General features: G+C 35.9%; 2 protein-coding genes across 3 annotated transcripts; one reads left to right on the top strand and one right to left on the bottom strand.

The window, feature by feature from the left end:
- Positions 1–14,327, bottom strand: LOC139145378 (leucine-rich repeat and WD repeat-containing protein 1-like). Its single transcript, XM_070716506.1, has 14 exons — positions 14,213–14,327; positions 13,421–13,743; positions 12,582–12,698; positions 8,814–8,963; positions 7,986–8,162; positions 6,833–6,956; positions 5,820–5,920; positions 4,669–4,870; positions 3,530–3,602; positions 3,120–3,253; positions 2,598–2,689; positions 1,824–2,015; positions 1,185–1,288; positions 1–776 (listed from the first exon to the last, which is right to left on the bottom strand). Exons 2-10 carry the CDS (start codon positions 13,706–13,708, stop codon positions 3,184–3,186), a joined length of 1,302 nt encoding a protein of 433 aa, XP_070572607.1. The 5' UTR covers positions 13,709–13,743; positions 14,213–14,327; the 3' UTR covers positions 1–776; positions 1,185–1,288; positions 1,824–2,015; positions 2,598–2,689; positions 3,120–3,183.
- Positions 14,328–14,355: 28 nt separating this feature from the next.
- On the top strand, positions 14,356–20,422 carry LOC139145381 (uncharacterized). Of its 2 annotated transcripts, none has more exons than XM_070716510.1 (2): positions 14,356–14,499; positions 16,875–20,422. In XM_070716510.1, the coding sequence occupies exon 2, from the start codon at positions 16,886–16,888 to the stop codon at positions 17,657–17,659; it is 774 nt and encodes a 257-aa protein (XP_070572611.1). In that variant the 5' UTR covers positions 14,356–14,499; positions 16,875–16,885; the 3' UTR covers positions 17,660–20,422. The 2 variants fall into 2 exon arrangements, with proteins under 2 accessions (XP_070572611.1, XP_070572612.1); XM_070716511.1 differs by having other exon boundaries at positions 14,373–14,495.
- The last annotated feature ends 1,401 nt before the right edge of the window (positions 20,423–21,823 follow it).

Below are 21,823 nucleotides of genomic sequence, written 5' to 3'. Positions count from 1 at the left end.
GAGATAAGATATTTTGAAATCAAATACAACTTATGTGAACATGCTTAGTAAACTGTGACCAGAGAACCTTTTCAAACACTGGCAGTGAATGCAAAACTTACATTTTAACAACTCAATAATTTTTCGAGTTGCAACTCAATTATTACCTAAGTAAATACCCAAGTACTATGCACAGTAAATGCCTGAATTCATTCAACCAAACCATCACCAAGGATTGTACATGTAATAGTGACATTTTCGGAGACGATTTGCCTTAATATCAGGAATCAAAAACATCTTCTTTGAAGATTGGATAGTATTTGTGTGCTAAGTAAAATGCATTACAACAGCTATTGGGGCTTTAAACAATAAATGTACTAACTGGGGTTCTATCAAATAGTTAATGATAGTTGAAATACTGATCTTATTGGCAAAATCTCAAGTGCATTTTGGTCAATGCTTATGACATTTCTGTAAATGGTTTATAATTAGAAGCTTACGATAACCTTGATGGGTCTACAGCTCCAGCATAGCTGCACAAAGATGTCGTCATTTTGGTAAAATGGTAAGTTCATCCGTAGGAATGACATGAATACAAGCTATACAGCAGCTCTGTATGGAATGTAATGATTGTCCTGCATTGATATACTGTGTCAATTCACACTTTATGTCGCTTTCCAGATACACACAATATTATTGTGTGTGACTGCAACAATGGTCTTCAAATCTGAACTGATGTCAACATCATCAATGAGTATGCTTTCTGAACTCCCGTCCAAGCCGGGCCAGCACAATACCTGTAAAACACGAAATGGTAGAATGGTAGAAATGTGCAGAATGTGTCTTGGAGAAAGATATTTGGATTTTCAAATCTTCAGAATGTTTTGATGATAAGTTGATTGATTTTAACTCATTTTGAAGCTCATGGAGCATATGAAATGTTTTCATTGTCCTTTGGGGAAAATTGAAAATTTAATTTTTCAACATAGAGTTAACATTTGGATAACAGCCATTTTGAATTTCAAATCCCTGTATTTGTAAACTTGGACAAAGTGGAAAGCTGTTGAACTATGTACATATCTAGTATAATAGCTTTTATGTGGATGTACATGTACTCTATCCATCAATGTTGGCTTGTCTGAAGTACACAGCTCAGAGCTACATGTATAGCCTCTGTATTGATTTAAAAAAAATCTACATCTCACCTTACTGGAAGCAACAGTACTATTGGCATTTGAACTATTCACTTTTGACACATCATACAGATGTATGTTACCCTGATCATCCCCAGAAGCCAAAACACCTGAATCTGAAAGATTTTAAGAAAAAACAATGCAAATAAAAAGTCCTGATAAACACTAGACACAAAATGCCACTGTTGGATTGTACTGAGTATACTTGAACATGGACCTTGACTATTGACTGTTGCTACAACACATAACATTGAACATATTAAAAACTATTCCAGGTTGTATACAGTGTCTCCAAATGTTTCAAAATTTTCTCAAATTTTGTTCGTTCTATTACTTTGATCAATTTTCTCTACACAGTAATTATACACTGACATACCATGAGAGTATGCATTTCCCGCAAATCCAAATTTCCCAGAAAGAGTGAATAGAATAGTGGACAGTTGGATGGATTGTTTCGCATTAATTATTGGAAAGCTGGGGTGTGTCAGGGTTAAGGATTGAGTATTTGGCAAGAAGTCCCTCAAGCGAACCCCCTGTTTTTGTCCACAAATCTTCAGGTTTACTTCTGGCTCACCAAACATAAAACATAGGCAGTGTATTTATTCAGTTAGTCGATAGAGTACTCAACAAGATGCATTGCAATCGACCTACCTTTGCGGTTGCCAAGATACAGATAAATTTCACTGATGTGTTTCCATTCCAGAGTGTGTGACACCTTCACTGGCAAGATCTCAAAGTCCGTTTCCTGCTTCCTGAGTTTGTGATCTGTTTCTTTGACACTCCACACATGAATTCTGTTGTCTGATTCAAAAGCCTCCTCTGTTTCTCTGCAGAACTTTGTTGCTAAAGATTGGTAAAACAGATGAAAGATTGTTTATAATAAAAGGTTGAATTCCAACTCCCTTTTTTCCTAACATATAAATAAGTGGTCTCTGAATATCACTGTGTGTGTGATGAGTAAACTGGTGATAGTGAACTCTGAACTTTGACCTCCTACCTTTGCCATTCCATTCCTCACTCACTCTGTCTACTTAATTACAATAACCTAATCCTTACCACCTGTATTCCCTTTCCCTTTTTTACCGTTACATGTTGATCACAGTACAGCAGTTACTTTGGATAATTTTAAACCACTGCCCTGCATACGGTCACTAATATTATTAAAGTGTTTCAGTACTTTCAATCAGGGAATTACAAATACATTTATATCTATTATTGCTTAATAAATAAATGTAGTCTTTTCACCTCTTTGAAGTAACGCCTCTTGCCTGTACACAGTAAATGGATGCAATCGGTATTGTAGATGACTAAAGTTACAATTCTCCCTGAAGACACAGAAAGTGTTGACAAAAGTAATACTTATAGTTCTAAATCTGGTAGCATTCACAACTAAAAAACAACGTTAGCTAATAAAGATTCATTTACCGATGATGTCATCCTGAATTGAGATTAGTCCATCAACGAACACTTGTTCTTTGGGCTTGCATGATGGAAGTAAGTATTCCTTAGTGATTGTCCTTAAATAAAACAAAACAAAGCGATAGCAGTTAAGTAAAATTGACAGGTAACAAAAATGGAACTACCACTATCAGATATTACTTTGGACAATTTTTTTGTTCCAATCATGATGCAATGTTGAAATATCCAGTAGAGTCATCATAGACTATACATGAGTGACAGCCAATGCTGCTTTGGATATAATTGACAATCCAATCCAAAATCAATGATTATGTGGATGTCAAACATCCTTGTACAAGAATATCTATTTAACAGACATTGTTATTTTGTGAATAACTATCATATCCAATGAAAAAGAACAAGATTTGATCAACATCTGAAGGTATACACCTGTTTGTGGAGTCAGAAGAAGATAATCAATCACAGGTAACAGTTGTTTACATGACTAATTTGTAGAACAAAGTACATTTATAGATTATCAATATATACCGTTTCTTAGTTCCGGCCTTGACATCCAGGTCCCAACCATAGATGCCATCTTCACAAGCACCGATCAGCTCCCTAAGTTAGGCAAGACTATCAAGTTGAGCACACTTGATACAGCTTCAAATTTGCACAGTTGTCTGCAATTTTGGAAACAACATAACACAATGATTACAATTTTTTTCAGAAACACTTTTTTCAAGACAAAGAGGATCTTTCATCCGCCAGGAGAAAGACATTTAGAAGCTATACATGATCTTTAAAGGACTCCCAAAACGTCGTCTCCTCAATGAATACGAAACTTCAAATATCCTTCAATCAATAATAAGAGTTTAACCATTTCATTCTGTAGTATGTGTATCATGGATTGTTTGTAGGAATATCGGTACCTACATAACTAGGAAATTCAAACTTACCTAGGATGGCACTCATAGTTTGGTAACTTTGGGATACCAATATCCCATAATATTATCACTTCATGTGTACCACCTACAGAGAGATGAAGCCAACAAAAAATTCATGCAGTTCATTTTGTTGTGTCATTTTAAGACATATAAATTATTATTCTTATTTCAATCAATGTTTATGTTATACGCATGTGATTTCAAAATAAATTGAAGTCAGCTGTAGTGAAGAGATAAAATAAAATAATATTGGAAAATGAAATGCACCATGATATCATGAGAATGATGTCAAGTTCGAAGAAGGTAAACATGAATGGGGCAGAAAACAAGCATTTTCAAATCCTTTTCCTCCACATTTCTTACAGCATGAATTTCGACCAAAAATTCTTGTTTTTGTCCTGAACAAATTTAAAATGTCCCGTGTCAAATAATCATTTCATGAACACAATCTTGTTCCATGTCCAACTTTTATTACTATAGAGTTCTTCCTTTCCATAAAGTAGTGTGACAATGAGCAATCATGCTCTGTTTTTAAATTCAGCAATTCATCACACTCTGTATACAGTCAAATTATTACAATGGCACAATGCACTTTCACAAACAGCATTTCTGAACATTATACCGGTAAATCAACTGAGGAACACCTACAACTTTCTTTGCATCAGCCCAATTATTGGCTATTGCACATTTAACGTCTAAAATTATCTTCTTCAACAGAGAACTTCCTTGAGTGTGTGTCTTATCAATTTATCTTTACTCGGAAAATAATGAAAATAGCAACCGCTGGTACCTAATTGAGGTAGTACAAGGTATAGGAATTTTGCTCCAACTTTTCTCAAGGAAGCTTAAAACCATTTCTTTTCAAAATAAAGAACACAAATCAGCGGTCAACATGCACATTGTGGTATTGCAGAAACAAATTATCTAACATTTACAGATATTTCAAATTCAAATGACAGCCATTATAAGGTCAACTCTATGAGAAAATGAATATTTTGATTTAAAAAAAGTAAGACAATGAAAACTTTTACTTCCTGTGATTCAAAATGAACTCCCAAAAGCAATAGACCAGAAGAGTACTGTAAAAATCTGAGAGTCCAAATATCTGTGCTCAAGGCATATCCTATCTCAATATCTTGTCGCATACTTACTGAATAGCTGAGATGCATTGAGCGGATGAAACAATAGCGCATTGATGGGCCCTCTGTGACTGGTACTTGAGTAGCATCTTAACTGAGATGGGTAGATCAACCGAAGTTCACCATTCTTTCCCCCTGCTGCGAGGAGGTTTGCTGGTTGCTTCTTTCCTCCAATCTCAATGTGGACAGAGGTCCAGGCAATTGCATAGAAATCCTACATTGCATATAGAGAAGAAAAATCATAAGAAAATGTGTATACAGATACACCACATTAATGAATTAAATGTAGTTATTTTAATTAATATGTTTCCTACAATCCCAAGAAGTATCATACAAGGAGCATGTATGTTTATCATGAACTCACAAAGGCTAGTTCGGAATCTGTGACTTATACAACTTCCTACTTAACTATTAAAAGACATGTTTACTGGTACTTATTTTTGTCAATGTCTTTTGATAAAGTTTGTAGTTTTACATTTGATAATTTTTGTTTCACCTTATTATTTCTAGATATTACAATTCATCTTAAGTGTTTTCTTTCGTGTTGAGCGGTCTCAGTCATAAAAATGTAACAACTTAGCCGGCTATTGAACCACTCTTTTTTGGGAGTGGAGATTTAGCCGAGCGGTTCTGTTTATGGCCTCTCAGCTAGGCGACTGATGCCGTATGTTGTGGGTTCGAATCCGATTGAAAACTAGCCGTATTTTCTACCCTGGGTTGGTAACACTGCTGGTGGACAGAATTGTCCCCGAGGTTATCGTTCGCCCAGTTAAAGCGATGAAATTCGTTTCTTCGCTTCGATAAAGTGTGTATGTGCAATGTATGATAGTGAGCATGCGTGCGAAAATGCTTCACGAACTCTACAACGTGTTGAGCGGTCTCAGTCAGAAAAATGTAACAACTTAGCCGGCTATTGAACCACTCTTTTTTGGAGTGGAGATTTAGCCGAGCGGTTCTGTCTATGGCCTCTCAGCTAGGCGACTGATGCTGTATGTTGTGGGTTCGAATCCGATTGAAAACTTGCCGTATTTCATATTCTCTTTTCTCGCCTTGGGCACTTGCAATCAGTGAATTAATGAATAAATGAAAGAGACCGGCAAAATATGCAATGGATCTCACCCCTAAACAATATAAGGTTTTTTATATGGAGATATTTGACTGACCTCATTTGGTTGCTTGTATTTCTTCATCACCTTTCCACTTTTACAGTCAATCAGACAAATTGCTTCTCCACCACATGTGGCAACAGTGTCGCTTGATTCATCTGAAATGGCAAAAGACAGTTCTTACTGTAGACTGTATATCGTAACAGTTCTACTCCCAAAATAAGCTCACTGACTCAATCTTAGCTCAATGATCACATTAAGACTATTGCTCAACCATTGTTATTGTTGGACTGTGCCATATACATGTACTTCTTGTAATTTCACGTACTGCATTTACAGCAATATGTTCAATCTGTGGAGAAAGTAATTTCTCTAAACCAGAGAGAACATGTTACTGGTGCTGATGTGTACAGAAGCAAGCCATACAGAAATCAGCTTTGTAAAAAATAAGAGCTACAGATGTAGATTGGGCAGATTCCTCCCCTTCAATTAACCCTTTCACCCCAGTTCCCTGTGTACAGGTCCAACTTTACCATAGAAAACAATGGATTTGGGACAAACCATGGTGGTGAAAGGGTTAAGGTAGAACATGCCTAGGGAATAAATATTTGGACTCTTGAATTACCACAATACTGTTTCAGTGTGCCACACGCGGGGGCTTAGTTTGAAGTTCATGGAGTAACTAAAGTTTTTACTGGCTTATTTTTGTGAAAATTGAAAAATTTGGTTTTCCCAATAGAATAAACAAGGAGATGGTGGCCATTTTGAATTTCAGGTGTCAGGCAATGTTGGGTAATTTGTTTCCCTAGAACCGATTCTTATTTTTATTTCCAAAGGAATAATATTTACAGTTTTCTTAAGAAAAGTTGAGTAACAGTTCAAGTCTTACAATTTTGATATTCTGGCATTGCAATTTCCAGCAACATTGTCACAATTTACCATTTGAGTATCACAAGGAAATAAAACCTTTAGAACACATGCAATGTTAAGGTTAAATTGAAGACTGGTAAAATAACAAGTCTGGAAAAAGCAAGGAATTAACTAACTAAACAGCATTATGCTGCACATACCAGGGTGTTCCGGGTTTGGCTCAAATAGGCATCTCCATACTTTGGTATTTGCATCCACTTGATCATTGTTTTTCGAATGACATCTCAAGAAATGAACTGGGCTGTAGTCGTACTTTAACCCATCCTAAACGAGAAATAGCAAACACTTTCTTTCAGATATAGGTACAGTACACTATCTGAATCAATTGAAACATTCAAATTTACACAAAATTCTTTCATAGCATGATGTAAGGCAATCAAATCTAATGACTATTACACTGTTTTTTTCTAGTTATCTGAAAGAAATCAGTTTCTTAAAGCTTCTTCAAAATACATCTTAAAATTAGGATAATTTCTTTTTCAGTATGGTACTGGCTTATTTTCTTCCAATCAATCTGTGTATTTAATCAGTTAACAGAAAGTGTAGTTGGATACTGTCATTCAACAGAGTGTAAGTAATGTACTTCATTTGTGAATGTGGAAAAAGTGGCTGTCTTTCATTTGGAAAAGATTTCTTTTCTAAATGAAGATGTCCAGCAGGACTTCCTCCCACAGGCAACCATTGAACAAATTACAATATAATGGTCTTTCAAATCAGTGAACCAAAAGGAGGAACCTATTTCTTTCATATCCATCAAGGAATACAGGTCAATATTACAGGGCCAGTAGCTGCACGGCCCTCAATGGTGAGACTGTGGTAGCAGTAACCTTTGATATTTTTGGTTAAATGTCAACTGCAGTTTCTTGTACTTCTCCCCAGTGCATGTTGAAATGCAGTATTCAGTTTGTCACTGTTACCGGTAAATGTATAGACTGTATTATTATTGTTGCGACAAGAGAATTTTAGTCCAGACTAAATTACAAATCTAAACAATAATAGTGCTGTCTACACATATAGACACACTGTGTAGACACGCTGAATAGTGAGTGTTTTAAACATGCTTTGCAAAAGTGTAGGTATTTCACTTCAAGTTCTTGTTCTACTTCCCAAAATTGGGTGAGCACGACATCGACAGAACTTGCAGTTGACATATAAAACAAAAACAGTGCAAAATAATCAAATTTAACACACTAAATGATTGCATTTATCATTCCCATTTTCCTGTATATTAGTCAATCCTAACTATTTGCTTCAGGTCTGTAACAATATTTGACAACGAAATGATTCACTTACTCCCTTCAATTTCAGTTTCTTTGATGCCTTCTGCTTCTCTTTAATTCCGTTGACTTTATCAAGCTTTTGTCTTTTCTTGGGCGGTTCTCCTGCCGCTCTGTCAGTGTCATCTGGACAATTCTTGTTCAGCTTCTGTTGTGTTGCCTTTGACATATGCTCTTTCACTATATGTGCAATCTGGAAGAAAAAATACAAAAATAAATAATTGTACAGTTGGACAATTATATCCCTTGAGAAAGCAATTTCTAAATATCTAATGGCAGGGAATTCTTACTCTGACATGCAACATTGAATTGCAGAAAAGTACCATACCATAATTCTTTTCCTTCTCAGCAAACTTGTATAAACATGATATAATGGTATGATGACTTTGGTGCAACATACTTTGACTGGAATCTGAAGCCATTGTAGTAAAACCAATGAATCCTCACTACATTTATTCATGGGTGTGAATTGCAAGCATTCAAAATAAAGAAATTTACCGGTATATACCGTTAGTAATCAAAATAAAGAAATTTATGTGTTACTATGGTCATGCGTGTTAAAAATCAATGTTATATATGTTGTGCTCTAGATTTGTCACTATTAGGAACAACCATAATTCTGCCATGTGCAGCTAAAAAGATGGTTTTGAGCAAACTCTTCTTGTCTGACCCATAAAGAAAATAGTCCATTACAAGTAACAGGCAAAGTGGGAAGGATACAAATTCAAAGTAAATCACAACTTACAAACATGGACTTAGATGCCACTGATTCAATGTTTACAAACGATTCAAATCCAAAACCAATTTTTGAAATTTTAAAGATAAAATATGTGAGGATACTTACCAAGTAATCTTTGAAATGCTGCAATGATGCTGGTCCACATGATACAACCTGCAATTCTCTTCTCAAGGATTTTTCAATCCGGTTTGATTCTAATAGCGAGGAAACTCTCACAAATTTTTCATTGTACTTCTCTTTCCAGATTTTCTTGAGCTGTGAAGTGTACAAGTATAAGACATGACAGGTTACATGGCTGATACGTCCCTTCAAAATAACAATTTAAGGGAAAAAAAATACATTGTGCTGTTCCGATAACACGGTTTTCAAAACATAGGGCCAAAGTCCCTGAAGCTACTATAGACATGGATACAAAATTAGGTATTTCCTGACTGTATGAAATTATCTCACTAAGGTCATCCTAGGGACATGTAAACCAAATATTAAAACTTGTGTGACCAGCGGTTTTGAAAAACAAGCGACTCAACAGTTGACAGAGCTCTGCTGTGTTATGTAGAGAATAACCTTTTGTGACACATGTATTGATGAGAAGGTGGATATATTTGATTGCTCATTTCAGGATGGTCTGACCAAAAATGGAAAAAACTCCGTAAAAATACAGATTTGCATATTTCATCAGACTATATAAGTCAATAATAGCAAATAAACGAGAGTTAAGGATGTACGAGCGGTACGCGCGCGTGGAATTTGTCACTTCCCATAGGATTACATTGAAATTTGCTGGAAAATCAATTTCTACTATTGTCATTTTCATGAAAATTTGCACAAAGCTCAGTCTAGAGAAATAAATAATAGTGATCAAATAAAATGATATGGTCACCGCGCTAAATTTTTAGATAAAGGGCATTGAATTATTTCGTCCATAGAAAATGCATTGGTGAAAAAATGCTGACTCAGCATTTTTCTCATCAATGTCAAAATTCATGGTCATTTATCTCACAAACAAGCGCGGTGATCCCTATATTTTATCACACATTTTGGTAATACTTACAAAGGAGAATCCAAAAATCAACAAATTAGAGAAATGACATTACTTTTAATTTTACCGACCGTACATCCTTAATTACATTCTAATTAAAGTAAACAAGACTTGCTTAAATCAAGATTTACGTCATAAAAAAAACAGCATATCTGTCAGTTTATAAAGAATCTTGAGCTGGTTATCTTTTAATATCAGTATTTTCATCCTATTAACTAAGCACATGACATTGTAAGTAAGTTCTGTTGAATAAGTTGAGACTGTAGTACTCAGAGAAAGCACACTGAAGAGAAAAATGTTTGAAACTTAAGAATCAAGGTCATCAAAAGCATTATAAGAAATCATGTTACACTTTCATTGCACTGTTTACACAGATTGCATAATTGCTATAAATAGCACGAGGAATCTTACAGTCAGCTTTACCATAAAAACCCTATCACTTTGACCACTCTTTTAATTGACCACTCTATTTTTTTCCCTCAAAAAGTAATCTTATTTATCCTTACCAAGTCGACCATAAATGGAAATTAGAACTTTCTCTATCTCAATTATTTGACCACCCTATCATGACAAACTATTATGAGCAATTTCTTTTAGATAACATAAATGGTTGGCTCAGAATATATCAAAGTTGGGATTCAGGAAAGTTGCCTTTACATGTTGTAATCCTCCAAGATGGTAAGCATTTCACTATGAACTGTCAAAAAAAGTTGAACTTTCTGATAATTCCACACTATAATTATTTTGGCTTTGATGATTTCCTAATTAATTCAATTATTTAAAATCATATTAATTATTTTTTTCTGGATGAATTGATAGGGTTTATACAGTACAAGAATTACATACAATGTAAGTCAAATTTTGACCAAAAATGACAAAAAAATTCCTTAAAAATACACATTTGCATATTTCATCACAATTTGAACAAATCTAAGTTGGGTTATCCCTAGGGACCTGTATACCAAATAACAAAGCTGTCTGACCAGCGGTTATGAAGAAGAAGATTTTTTACCAAAACACCTTTTTTGGCATTAATTTGCCTATTTTCAACAATATCAAAAAATTAAAAAAAAAATAGTTTTTAAAAATCATATTTTTCATCTACACAACAAATATCAAATCAGTAAGTACTGCGGTTTTCAAGATATTTGAGTGGACGGACGCCTCATAAACGGACATACATGCATACATACATACATACAGACTGACGACGGACGCCGGACGGATACCCATCCCAATAGCTTCTATAGACTATAGTCTATAGTAGCTAAAAAGGTTAGGTAGGTCAGCAGGTTTGTTTTTTTTTCGAAAATATTTTTATTTTTAAATATGCACTTTTCAGGGGTTCAGGGTGATCACACACTGGCCACCACATTTCCAGAAAAACGTATCATACATATAAAGGAATAAAAACATAAAAGATGTCCTCGTTTAAGCAAAATCAAATGCCAGGTAACAAATACGTGATTTTGCAGGTTTTTTCTTTCTTTTTTTTTACTTTCGTGTTTAAGTAGTTCTAAAAAGTTAAGGGTCGGCAGGCAAAAAGTAAGGTAGGCCGGGTTATCAGAACAGCGCAACTTTTTTTCTTTGGCCTAACAGTCTTCTGCTCCATCCCACTTTCTTTGGTAAAATTGTTACATCAGTTATTATTGGTACATTGCTGTTAGTGCTGTTCAACCGTAGGGGGTAGCGTAAATATCCGTCCCCTGGGTCAGGGATGGGTTAGGGATGACCCGGTCTCAGAACAGGTTTCTTGTTGTTACTGTTTACTTCATTTTAATATGTTGGAATATGATACTGACAAATAACATTTTACCAATCCAAAGCGTCCTGTTCTTATAGAACTGGTCATGTAAAGATTTTTTTTCTCCTCCACTGTATGCACTGAGTGTCATGTATTTGTCCTGTGATAACCTTATGCTGTTTTATCTTGCATGTGATTGCCTAATGCACCAATGCAAGCAAGTGTAAGTTACTAATTTGTGGATTGTGTCATCAGATTATCACTGGATAACCTTTGACAAAGTCAATAAACCAGCAAGGGTATCTTCTGTTATACACAGTCCCTCCACAATTTTGTGGAGGGACCGTGTGTTATACCATAATTTTGGAGGATCTATGGTTATACCCTTGCTTGTGCATTTGTTGTCGACTTCGTCAAAGTTAATCCAGTGATAATCTGGTGACAGTGTCCACAGTTTCGTAACTTTACTCTTGCTTGCTTTGTCACAAAGGCAATCAAATGCATCAGATAATAGACACAACACATTGATAAAACTTAGTGTAAGGTTATAACGGGACAAATACATGACACAGCTACAGTGAAAAAAAAAATCTTTACATAACTAAGTGCTAAGATAAGGCCAAGACACCCAAGTCCAATGTATTAAACTGAAATAAATAATAGCAACAAGAAACCTGTTATGAGACCAAGACACCCTTAACTCTGATGCCAACCCCTTCGGAGGGACATTTATGTTACCCTCTTAATAAATGTGATGTAAATCCTATATTTACAAGCAAGCAATAAAATATTATTATTATTATTATAACCCTTTGAGTGCTGTAATTTTTTCCCACCAAAATTTGAGTACAACATTTTACAAATTTCTATGAATTTTTCTGTAATTGTGTTATAATTTTGGACCAAATGCACATAAACTTTCATTGGCTGCAGTTTTTTATCAAAATTTTGGCAAAAATCTGCAAAACAATTGACTGGGGTACATTTTATAAAGACGACAAAAATTGACTTTGGCGCTCAAAAGGTTAATGTTAACCATGTTTCTCACAGGCATGAAATTCATTCATGATAGTTTAGTTTGTGTACTTACCCTTTCAGATAGTTTTGTTTCATACTGGCTTATTGTATTCCTCAGGTGATTTGTTGAATGGCCATTGAACAGCTGTAGCTTGGGTAACATGTGTACTGCCATGTACTCATCATTGATCTGTAATTAAAAGGAACAGATTTCCATAAGTATGGAGGAGTCAATTTGTGAAGGACCATGCTCAAATATGGTAACTGTGTGGATCACATTGTCTCACTACCACCCGAAATGAATCTGATCAGGGTACCTGGCACACTTCCTGTCAGAGAAACCTTCTGCAGTCATCACAATGGAATATGTACAATACAATCAGTGGCGGTTTCTTTTGCATAATGTACAGACCTCAAGAGAGGGGGCTCCTATAGTGAAGGAGGAATTTCAGCTACAACAACAACAACAACAACAACAACAGTGGCAGACTACTTTGACCTACAACAATGAATTCCGAACAGCTTTAGTTGCAGATTATCAAAAATAAAATGTGTCACATTATTGTACATATATTGGTCTGTGCCTTCAAAGTGGCGTTTCTTGACTTGAAGAACAGACAAAAAATTTCTCCTTGTCTGTGTTTGAACAGAGTTTTGGGAACAATTTACATAATGTGCTTCCATCGGAATGCAGAAGCTGTAAATGTTTCTATGGCAACTATTGTCATTACTGTTCACAGGGGATGCCCTGTTCACGCATTTCATTGTGCTGTCTGATGGGTTGTTGGAAATCTTTTGTCCACTTCTGACATTGATTTTACTGGTTTTTCTTTTTCTTTTTTAAACTGAAACCAACAAACATTACTGTGTATTTTACATTCAACTTCTGACAACAGTGATTGGCCTACTTACATTGATGAGATTCATTTCCGCGGACACTTCTTCCAAGTTAGGAAACTGCTTCAAAAACTTCACACATCTGAACCTGTTTTCAGAGAAATTCAGCGCCCTCAAACTATTCAGCTTCATTTCTTCGGGGAAAGAGTCCAGAGTATTATTGCTCAGGTCGAGTTGTTCAAGAAGATTGAAACGTGTGATGTTGAGTGTCTTCAGGTCGTTCGTTTTCAGATCACGGTTAGACAGGTCCAACTTTGTACATCTGTCAACAGGCAACACCATGGTTTGCTTTGCGGAAGGCATACTGGCTGTTTACAGGTGATCGTCACGTGAAAGTCCTGCGAGTAACAGTGGAAGTTGAAAAGGAACTGTGATGAGCTGACACACACATGAGATCACGGGTCCATGACCTTAGGTGTCCTAAATTCTATTCGTTTCGTCATTTGAGCTCGCAATGCACTTATTTGCGGGCTCAGTGGTGGGGTCTAGAACCTGCAGTAGAAGGAGGCTCAGACTAGACAGAGTCTGACTGAGAATGTTGTCAATCACAACTCATGTTTAGCTGCAGTACAGTAGCTCGAGGTTTTGCCTGGGTATTTGGGTCGGACGGCAAAACCAGACCGACCCAAATACCCAGGCAAAACCTCGAGCTACTGTACTGCAGCTATCACAACTCATGTTAAACATGGAGATCCATGCAGAAAAGAAATCAGCGAATGAACAAGACATTGTTCCTTTCTGTAAAAATCAGGCGTTCAAATTACTTACTGCACTAAAATAAATGTACTAAATAGGCAAGGGCCTTACCTTTGTGGAGGGACCGTGCTTTGGCCAAGTTGTAGCTGTGACTGGTAAACACGCGCGTCTTCTGCTAGCGTAGCTGGGATGCGAGTCACTCGAGTCTCCCGAGTCAGAATTGCTGTCATCAGGGCATGCGCACTTAGGATCTCAGCGGTCAAAGTTCATAATGTTTTGATGTGAAAGGCATTACCCATAACAGCGCCGTTGTTACTGCAGTGCAAAGATTTGTCAGAAACACTGCTAGTCTACTATGCTACAGTAGATGTCTCGGAATCTGGGCATGAATGGTGTAGGTTGGTACCACTCATCTTTCCAAGCAAATGTCTGTGTCTGTGCATTTTGGTGCTCTTTTAAATGGTTTTGAGAATCACTACAAAACTTTAAAGTGAGACTGAGCAGTCAAGGGACTTCCCCGACATCTCTTGCGATGTACAAAATACATTTCCGTATTGTCATACCTGTATTTTGGTAATCACGCCATTTTTACGTTGCTTTTTACAGTGTGATTCTGTCTAGCTGTGTCATTACAATCCGTACATCCATATTAGAAATCAAAATCCTTCACAGAAATCGTAGTTTATCAATCTTGACGTCATCCCTGGTGTCCGGTCCTAAAAGATGGTGATAAAATATAGCTAAAGTGTGCATGATTGGTGCTCGATGATATGCATAGTTCTACTGTATACATAGCCACTATATTAAAAGACAATTGAATTTCAGCAGGGCCAAAGTGTAAGAAGCACTCGAAGCCCACGTGTTGCCTGACACAAGAACTGATATAAGGTCGCATTCACAAATGCTGCAGGGGATTAGGGAATTCAAGGGGATTTTAGAGTTTTGGGGTAGCTAAAACTTTGTAAAGGGGATTTGAACTGTTTACACTGAATATGGGGATCTGGAAATATTTGGTTCCATATAGTATTCTTCATACATTTTCAGATTCCACTACTGTTTGGTAGGTAATTCAATAAACAACATTTTTACATGTATGTCCGTTCGTGAGGCGTCCGTCCACTCAAATATCTTGAGAACTGCAGTACTTACTGATTTGATATTTGTTGTGTAGATGAAAATATGATTATGAGAAACTAGTTTTTTAATTTTTTGATATTGTTGAAAAAATGCAAATTAGTGCCAAAAAAGGCATTTTTGGTAAAAAGTCTTCTTCTTCATAACCGCTGGTCAGACAGCTTTGTTATTACGGTATGTACAGGTACCTAGGGATAACCCAACTTAGATTTATTCATATTGTGATGAAATTTGCAAATCTGTATTTTCAAGGAATATTTTTGTCATTTTTGGTCAAAATTTTATTTTATCAAACCGCTTGTCTGACAGCTTTGATATTTTGTATACAGGTTCCTACAGATGAACTAAATATGATATATTGAATATATGATGAAATCTGCAATTTTGTATTTTTGGTGCAATTTTTGCCATTTTTGGTCAAAAAATATGTTTCTCCAAAACTACTTGTCTGATGCCTTTGATATTTGGTATAAAGGTTCCTAGGGGTTGTCTGAGTGTGATATATGGAAATTTGATGAAATCTTCAATGTTTGTGTATTTGGGTCAATTTTTGCCATTTTTGGTCAAAATGTTTCTTTCTCTTTGGTATATAGGTTCCTAGGCTTTATCTTAATGTAATATATTGAAATTATGATGAAATCTTCAATTTTGTATTATAATTTTGCCATTTTTGGTCAGGCCATCCTGAAATGAGCTATCAAAGATATCCACCTTCTTCATCAATACATGTGTCACAAAAAGTTATTCTCTACATAACACAGCAGAGCTCTGTCGATTGTTGGGTCGCTTGTTTTTTCAAAACGCTGGTCAGACAGCTTTAATATTTGATTTACAGGTCCCTAGGATGACCTTAGTGAGATAATTTCATACAGTCAGGAAATACTTAATTTTGTATCCATGTCTATTGTGACTTCAGGGATTTTGGCCCTATAATGTTGAAATGCTTTCTTGCTCAGTGACTTGTAACTTTTTTCATGAGTTAAGCTTTCATTAATTTAAAATGCAAACGTCATTTTTTTCCTCAAATTTTTACTGTTGCTCTTCCCTTTACTGCTACCAACAGCCTGTATATAAATATGCAGCAGTGTTATTGTAATACTGACATTTCAATTTTTGGCTGGACTGAAATGCGGCTTCTACATGTAGGCTGAGTATGTAAGCAAAGCACTGAATATTCGTACATATTAGGGTGTACATCAAGAGATTGATGCAAAGAGCAAAAATACTGAAAAACAATGATATCAACATTTTAGTTAAATATTGGGGAGATTTGAATGTTTTTGATCATATAAAGGAGCATTTGATATATTTTTGAGGATCATGGGTGGGATCTCAAATGAATTTAAGATTTCAATCATGATTCCTCAAGCCCAATTTAACCAGTCCACCCCATTGCATCATAGACAGGTCCACAATCACCATTGATGACAATGGGTATCAGCCAAACCACAGTAGTGAAAGGGTAATAGATAAAGTGAAAGGAAAATACACAGAACCATTTTTTCTCAGCCATTGTAATGTTTTCGAGGCCAAGGAATGTAAATTGTAGATCAAAGCAAGCTTTGACTGACGAATTGGCTTTTTCATCATAAAGTGAAAATGAAAGAATTCACCAGAAACATTTTTTTTTCCATGACAGGTGCGTAAACAATGGCTTCCTTGCTGTCTATAGGTGCATCGCTTTTCATTAAACAGAAGCCATTCAGCCTGAAACCCAAGTCTGGCATTCCAGCACCACTTATACCACACGTAACCCTTGGGGAAGATATAGTTGCTCATAAACGACTCACTATCATAGGTGATGTTCACGGCTGTTACGATGAACTGATAGAGCTGCTGGACAAGACGAGAAGTCTGGATGACGATGCACTGGTTCTCTTTGTTGGGGATCTGATCAATAAAGGCCCAAAAAATAAGCAGGTGCTGGATTATGTGAAGGAACTTCCTAATGCCTACGCTGTCAGAGGCAACCACGATGAGGCTGTTTTAAGAGAAATGATGTTCCAAAGGAAAAACGATTATGTGCTCTCTAAGAAGTATGGGTGGACAGCAGAACTTGATCAGAGTGACTGGGACTATTTGTCTCAACTACCATACACTATCAGCATTCCAAGCAAGAGAATTCTCTTAGTACACGCTGGTCTGGTTCCTGGCAAGCCTCTGTGGAGGCAGAATGCTCCTGATATGGTCACCATGCGAAACCTTGAGTTCACGGACTACTTCGGCGGTAATGGCTGGCAGGGAAATAGCAACAGCGGGAAGGGACAGGCATGGGCGTCGCTGTGGCGGGGCCGTGCCATGTGTATTTCGGTCATGATGCAAAGAGAAAACTGCAACGGTATGAATTTGCCACAGGACTGGACACGGGTTGTGTGTATGGAGGCTGTCTCACCGCTGCAGTCTTGGATGTGGATGGTTCAATAGAATTCCACAAAGTTGAAGCACATTCGACGTACAGGCAAACGTGAACAATACTGGATACATTGAGTGTGTTCTCACAGACAATAATTAGCCAACCAAGGCATCATGTAGAAATTGATGAAGACAAAAAACAAGAAGTTGTAAAAAGTATACACATAAGCTTTAGTAATCCTGATTACACAGGTTAATAAATAATGGAGATATTTGCCAAATTACATGTAAAAATCAACTCATTAAAGCTAATATTTACTGTCAATATTACAGTATTGTTGGGAAAAAATCCATCCAGTCATCACACTGAGATGAAATAGACTTTGTCCTTGCCAGCATAGAGCAACCTGAAATATCTTTATGAACCACTGCTTGCCAGTTTTAGTCTTAATACTTTTATTTAAAATAATGCCTTCATTTAAAATAATGCCTTCATTGTGAGTTGGTACGCAACCAGTCAGATTTGTTACCTCAAATTAGAAATTACAGACAGTTTCATAAGTATGGTTTCAAGTTGTCTTTGTACATTTTGAGACTAAATGTTGATTCTAGTTGCATATTTTGACATCAGTTTGCTGTCAGAGATGATTTGCAGGACACTCTTACTTGTTTTCATCGCACACAGTGTATGTTTGGAAACTTGTTTGACTTGACAATTTGCAGAGATCAAATCTTGTTCCTTATAGTTAATTTTGTAAACCACATATCGCAGATTTGTGAGATGCTGAGGTAAACAAGTAAAGATAGCCATATTGATGTTTTTCAGTCATATCTATAATTTATGTGATGTAGATTTAAGAAAATGTCAATTTGAAATCATATACAAAGAGTTATGGAAAATGATTTCAAAACAAAATTCTGATGGGAGAAGAGTTTGACATGTGTTAATCAGCAGTGTATTAATGTTTTTGAAGTCAAGGAATATTTTTGCCCAAGCAAGAAGACATTTTTTTTTACTTCTCTGCAGAGAGATTATATACAGCCAATTGAACTTCTCGACTGACCATTCATTCCTCTGGTGTAGTACCTGAGCTCAACATGACAGTTACAGTAAGTTTTCATTATGTTTGTGGTACACAAATTACAATACGGGCAAGTCTGAAAAATATTGGGTTCTGAAATGCTATCATTTCTTACACTTCAACATGTTGCCTTGGGTGTGACTGTATGAAAGGCACCTGAGACAAATACATTTGTGCCGGTAGGAGGATTGGACCACTACATGTATTTTGCAAGTGTATAGTATGCACCTCAAAGCATGTGCCTTGAAGTACTGTTATGCCCTCAAAATTGAAAGACTTACACTTTTGCACAAACTTTCTGCAAAGAAACTTTAAAATTTGAAATTCAAAAGCAGGGGTCACCTTGCAAAATTTGGTGGTAAAGACACATTACACAACACACAATAGTTACAGACACTTGAAATTAAAAGTGGCCACCATTCCCATGTTAAGTCTATGGGGATAACTTAAATTTTCATTTTCACAAAAATAAGCTGGTGAAAACTTTATTTCATGAGCTACAGAATTAGCCCCCATATGTGTTAGAACAAAACAATATTGTAAAAGTTTTTTTAGTTTGAATATCTTTCTCTCAGGCGCATTCTACCTTAGAGCGTGATGAATTGTTCAGTATCTAATCGCTATGAATGGAACAAAGTTCAAACGTGAGACCTCTTGTAAAATATGAAGTCCAACCCTATCATAAATATGTCAAGGAAGCATGCTTAAACATGTTACAGTGGTACTTGACTTTTTGTTGAGCAAAAGTATAAAGGTTTTTACAACTTAATGAAGTTGGGGGCTTTATTTACCTTTCTAAAACTTTGATAAACTGGTCTTCTTATACAGTGAAACACGTCATGAAAATACAAGGGCATCTTAGTTTACACTTATGCCAAAGCAATCCACCTTATCCGGGAGGTTCCTCTATTGTATTCAAAATTTGAATATTGGTAACGTACCAGTATTTTAGAGGATACAAAAGCAGTGCATATAAAACAGCCCTGTAAGTGCTTTATGGTTGTAACCAATGACCAGATGAAATCACTAAATCAAACTTTGTGTTGTGTCATTTAGGCCAAATAAAAAATATGTATGTGTTATGGTAACATGCCTCTAAAAATTGGGGTAGGTGGTTAAAGAGAAAATGTCTATCAATTTTTCTTCTCTGTTGGCTGAAATCCTTGTAATGCGGTAAAATTTAGAGAATTTACCTAATTTTTGTTGGAGATGCGAAAATATATGTCTAGGGTAGGCAGGTATTTCTTAGGTCAGTTGGGTCACTAGAAACACTTATTTGGCCTTGCCAGATGGTAGTATTGAGGTTCCAGTTTTAATTGCATTATTATCTTAGATTTTCTTACCAAACAAAATGTATCCATTGTTTCTAAGTTTATGAGTCTTGAAATTAAATGACTGTGATTCAACGTTAATAAATTGTCAGCCATAAGTCTTGCACTTTTTGTCATAGTGACACCAAAATGAATTCTTGTCAACTTTTTAAAAGTTGTAGAACAACAATCTGGTGATGGTAAACACAAGAAGTGTAATAAAAGATATGTCAAAGGGTATCACTTTTTATAACCTGTTTATTTATGGACAGTGGAATAGACACGCCTTCTACTCAGCTATCTGTTGTTTATTGATATGGAAAGGTATAAATGGGGCGAAAAGTATTTTTATGAAGCATGTATATAAGTAACTTTATAAGCATCAGTCTTCAGAAATGTGATTTTTAAAATGAAATAAACTGTCCATGATTGAGTCAAATTAATTTTGTTTCATCAGAGTGGGTTTTTTTATGTGTGTTTATTCGTTTGTTTACGGCCAAATACTGGTGTTCTCTCAACTGGTTGCTGTGTACAAGAATGTTCTCCACAGCTGGGGAAAAAACGGAGGGGTGCATAGTCAATGTACATAACAATGCATAATTAGCATATTCTTTTGATGTGAAAATGTAATCTGATGTAACAGGTTATCAATACTATGAAAACATTGCTGCAAAGACACTAAAAAATCCCCTTGTGGAGAAGCCTTGAACGCCCTTTCAAATTAATAGTTGTTATCAAAAGCAATATTCAAAGTATCATGAGCTCCTTTGCAGTCGACAATCGTGTCAAAAGTGGTGCTGCCATTCTGTTTTTTAACAGAAACACTATGTCTGCTCAGCTCGGCTTTTTGTCACCTGTGTGTCAGCACATCACCATGCAACACCTTTGTTTTTTTGCATTACCAGATCTGAACAGGTGTTCTTGCTTGTGATCAAGATTTTTATATCAATGTTGAAATGACCAGGAACGTACAAATTTATTGTCTTTAACACATTGGACTTTGTCTTTCATAAGGGACTGGTCAGTTTCTTCGGCCTGGGGGGGGGGCGGTGGATTATTTTTTGCCAACATGAAAAAGTGGCTGACCCCCCCTATTCCAAATTTTGAAAACAGGGTGACCCCCCCTATTCCAAATTTTGAAAACAGGGTGACCCCCCCCCGCGAGCGACAACTCTCTAATATGTAATAATATAATACTGTAATATATATATGTAATATTATATATATATATATATATATATATATATATATATATATATATATATATATATAATATATATATATATATATAATTTTACATACATTTATATTTTAACAGTCATTCTGTGTTTTAATGAAATTGTTGGCATGTCAGTTGTAAGATACGAATTTCAAAGTGTCAATCTTAAAGTTTGAATACAGTACATTTTGAATGAGCTGTGAATGTATTTCACACTTTCTATGCTTAACCAGATGTACTGAACTGTTGTACAGAAATGGATGTCAATCATTAATATTAAACAGGAAAAAGCAGTAAAAATCAAAAACTTTGATGGGTGTTAAGACTTGCCAGCCATCCAATTAAATCTCCTGAGGAACCATAGAGAGGCATTTTAGCCAAATCTGATGTATGCAGAGTCTGAGATGACCTTTTCTTGGAACATTGATATTTGTGCATGTTGCTTTCTCATACTGAATTCTCATAGAGAGAACAGAAAAGTATCAGGAATTTGTCATGCTTTTCATATGAAATGCAGATTTCATAATAGTACACTTTCACTTAGCAAACCATCAAGATATCTCTGGCATATATTTCTGATTTATTAAAGTATGGCGCCCGAAGGGCGCGGAGAAAAATATGAAAC

Source organism: Ptychodera flava, chromosome 12 (genome assembly GCF_041260155.1).
Source record: "Ptychodera flava strain L36383 chromosome 12, AS_Pfla_20210202, whole genome shotgun sequence".
In the NCBI taxonomy this organism is placed as follows: Eukaryota; Metazoa; Hemichordata; class Enteropneusta; family Ptychoderidae; genus Ptychodera; species Ptychodera flava.
Note: the sequence above shows the minus strand (reverse complement) of the source record. Positions and strands in the feature narration are given on the sequence as shown.

What these genes read in the sequence shown, in the direction of transcription:
- LOC139145381 (XM_070716510.1), top strand. Translation starts at nt 16,886, where the DNA reads ATGGCTTCCTTGCTGTCTATAGGTGCATCGCTTTTCATTAAACAGAAG.
- LOC139145378 (XM_070716506.1), bottom strand. Translation starts at nt 13,708, where the DNA reads ATGCCTTCCGCAAAGCAAACCATGGTGTTGCCTGTTGACAGATGTACA. An exon ending in AAACAAAACTATCTGAAAGG is followed by an intron (nt 8,964 to 12,581) that starts GTAAGTACACAA and finishes TACACTTCACAG; the next exon opens with CTCAAGAAAATCTGGAAAGA. An exon ending in AACTATGAGTGCCATCCTAG is followed by an intron (nt 3,254 to 3,529) that starts GTAAGTTTGAAT and finishes CCAAAATTGCAG; the next exon opens with ACAACTGTGCAAATTTGAAG.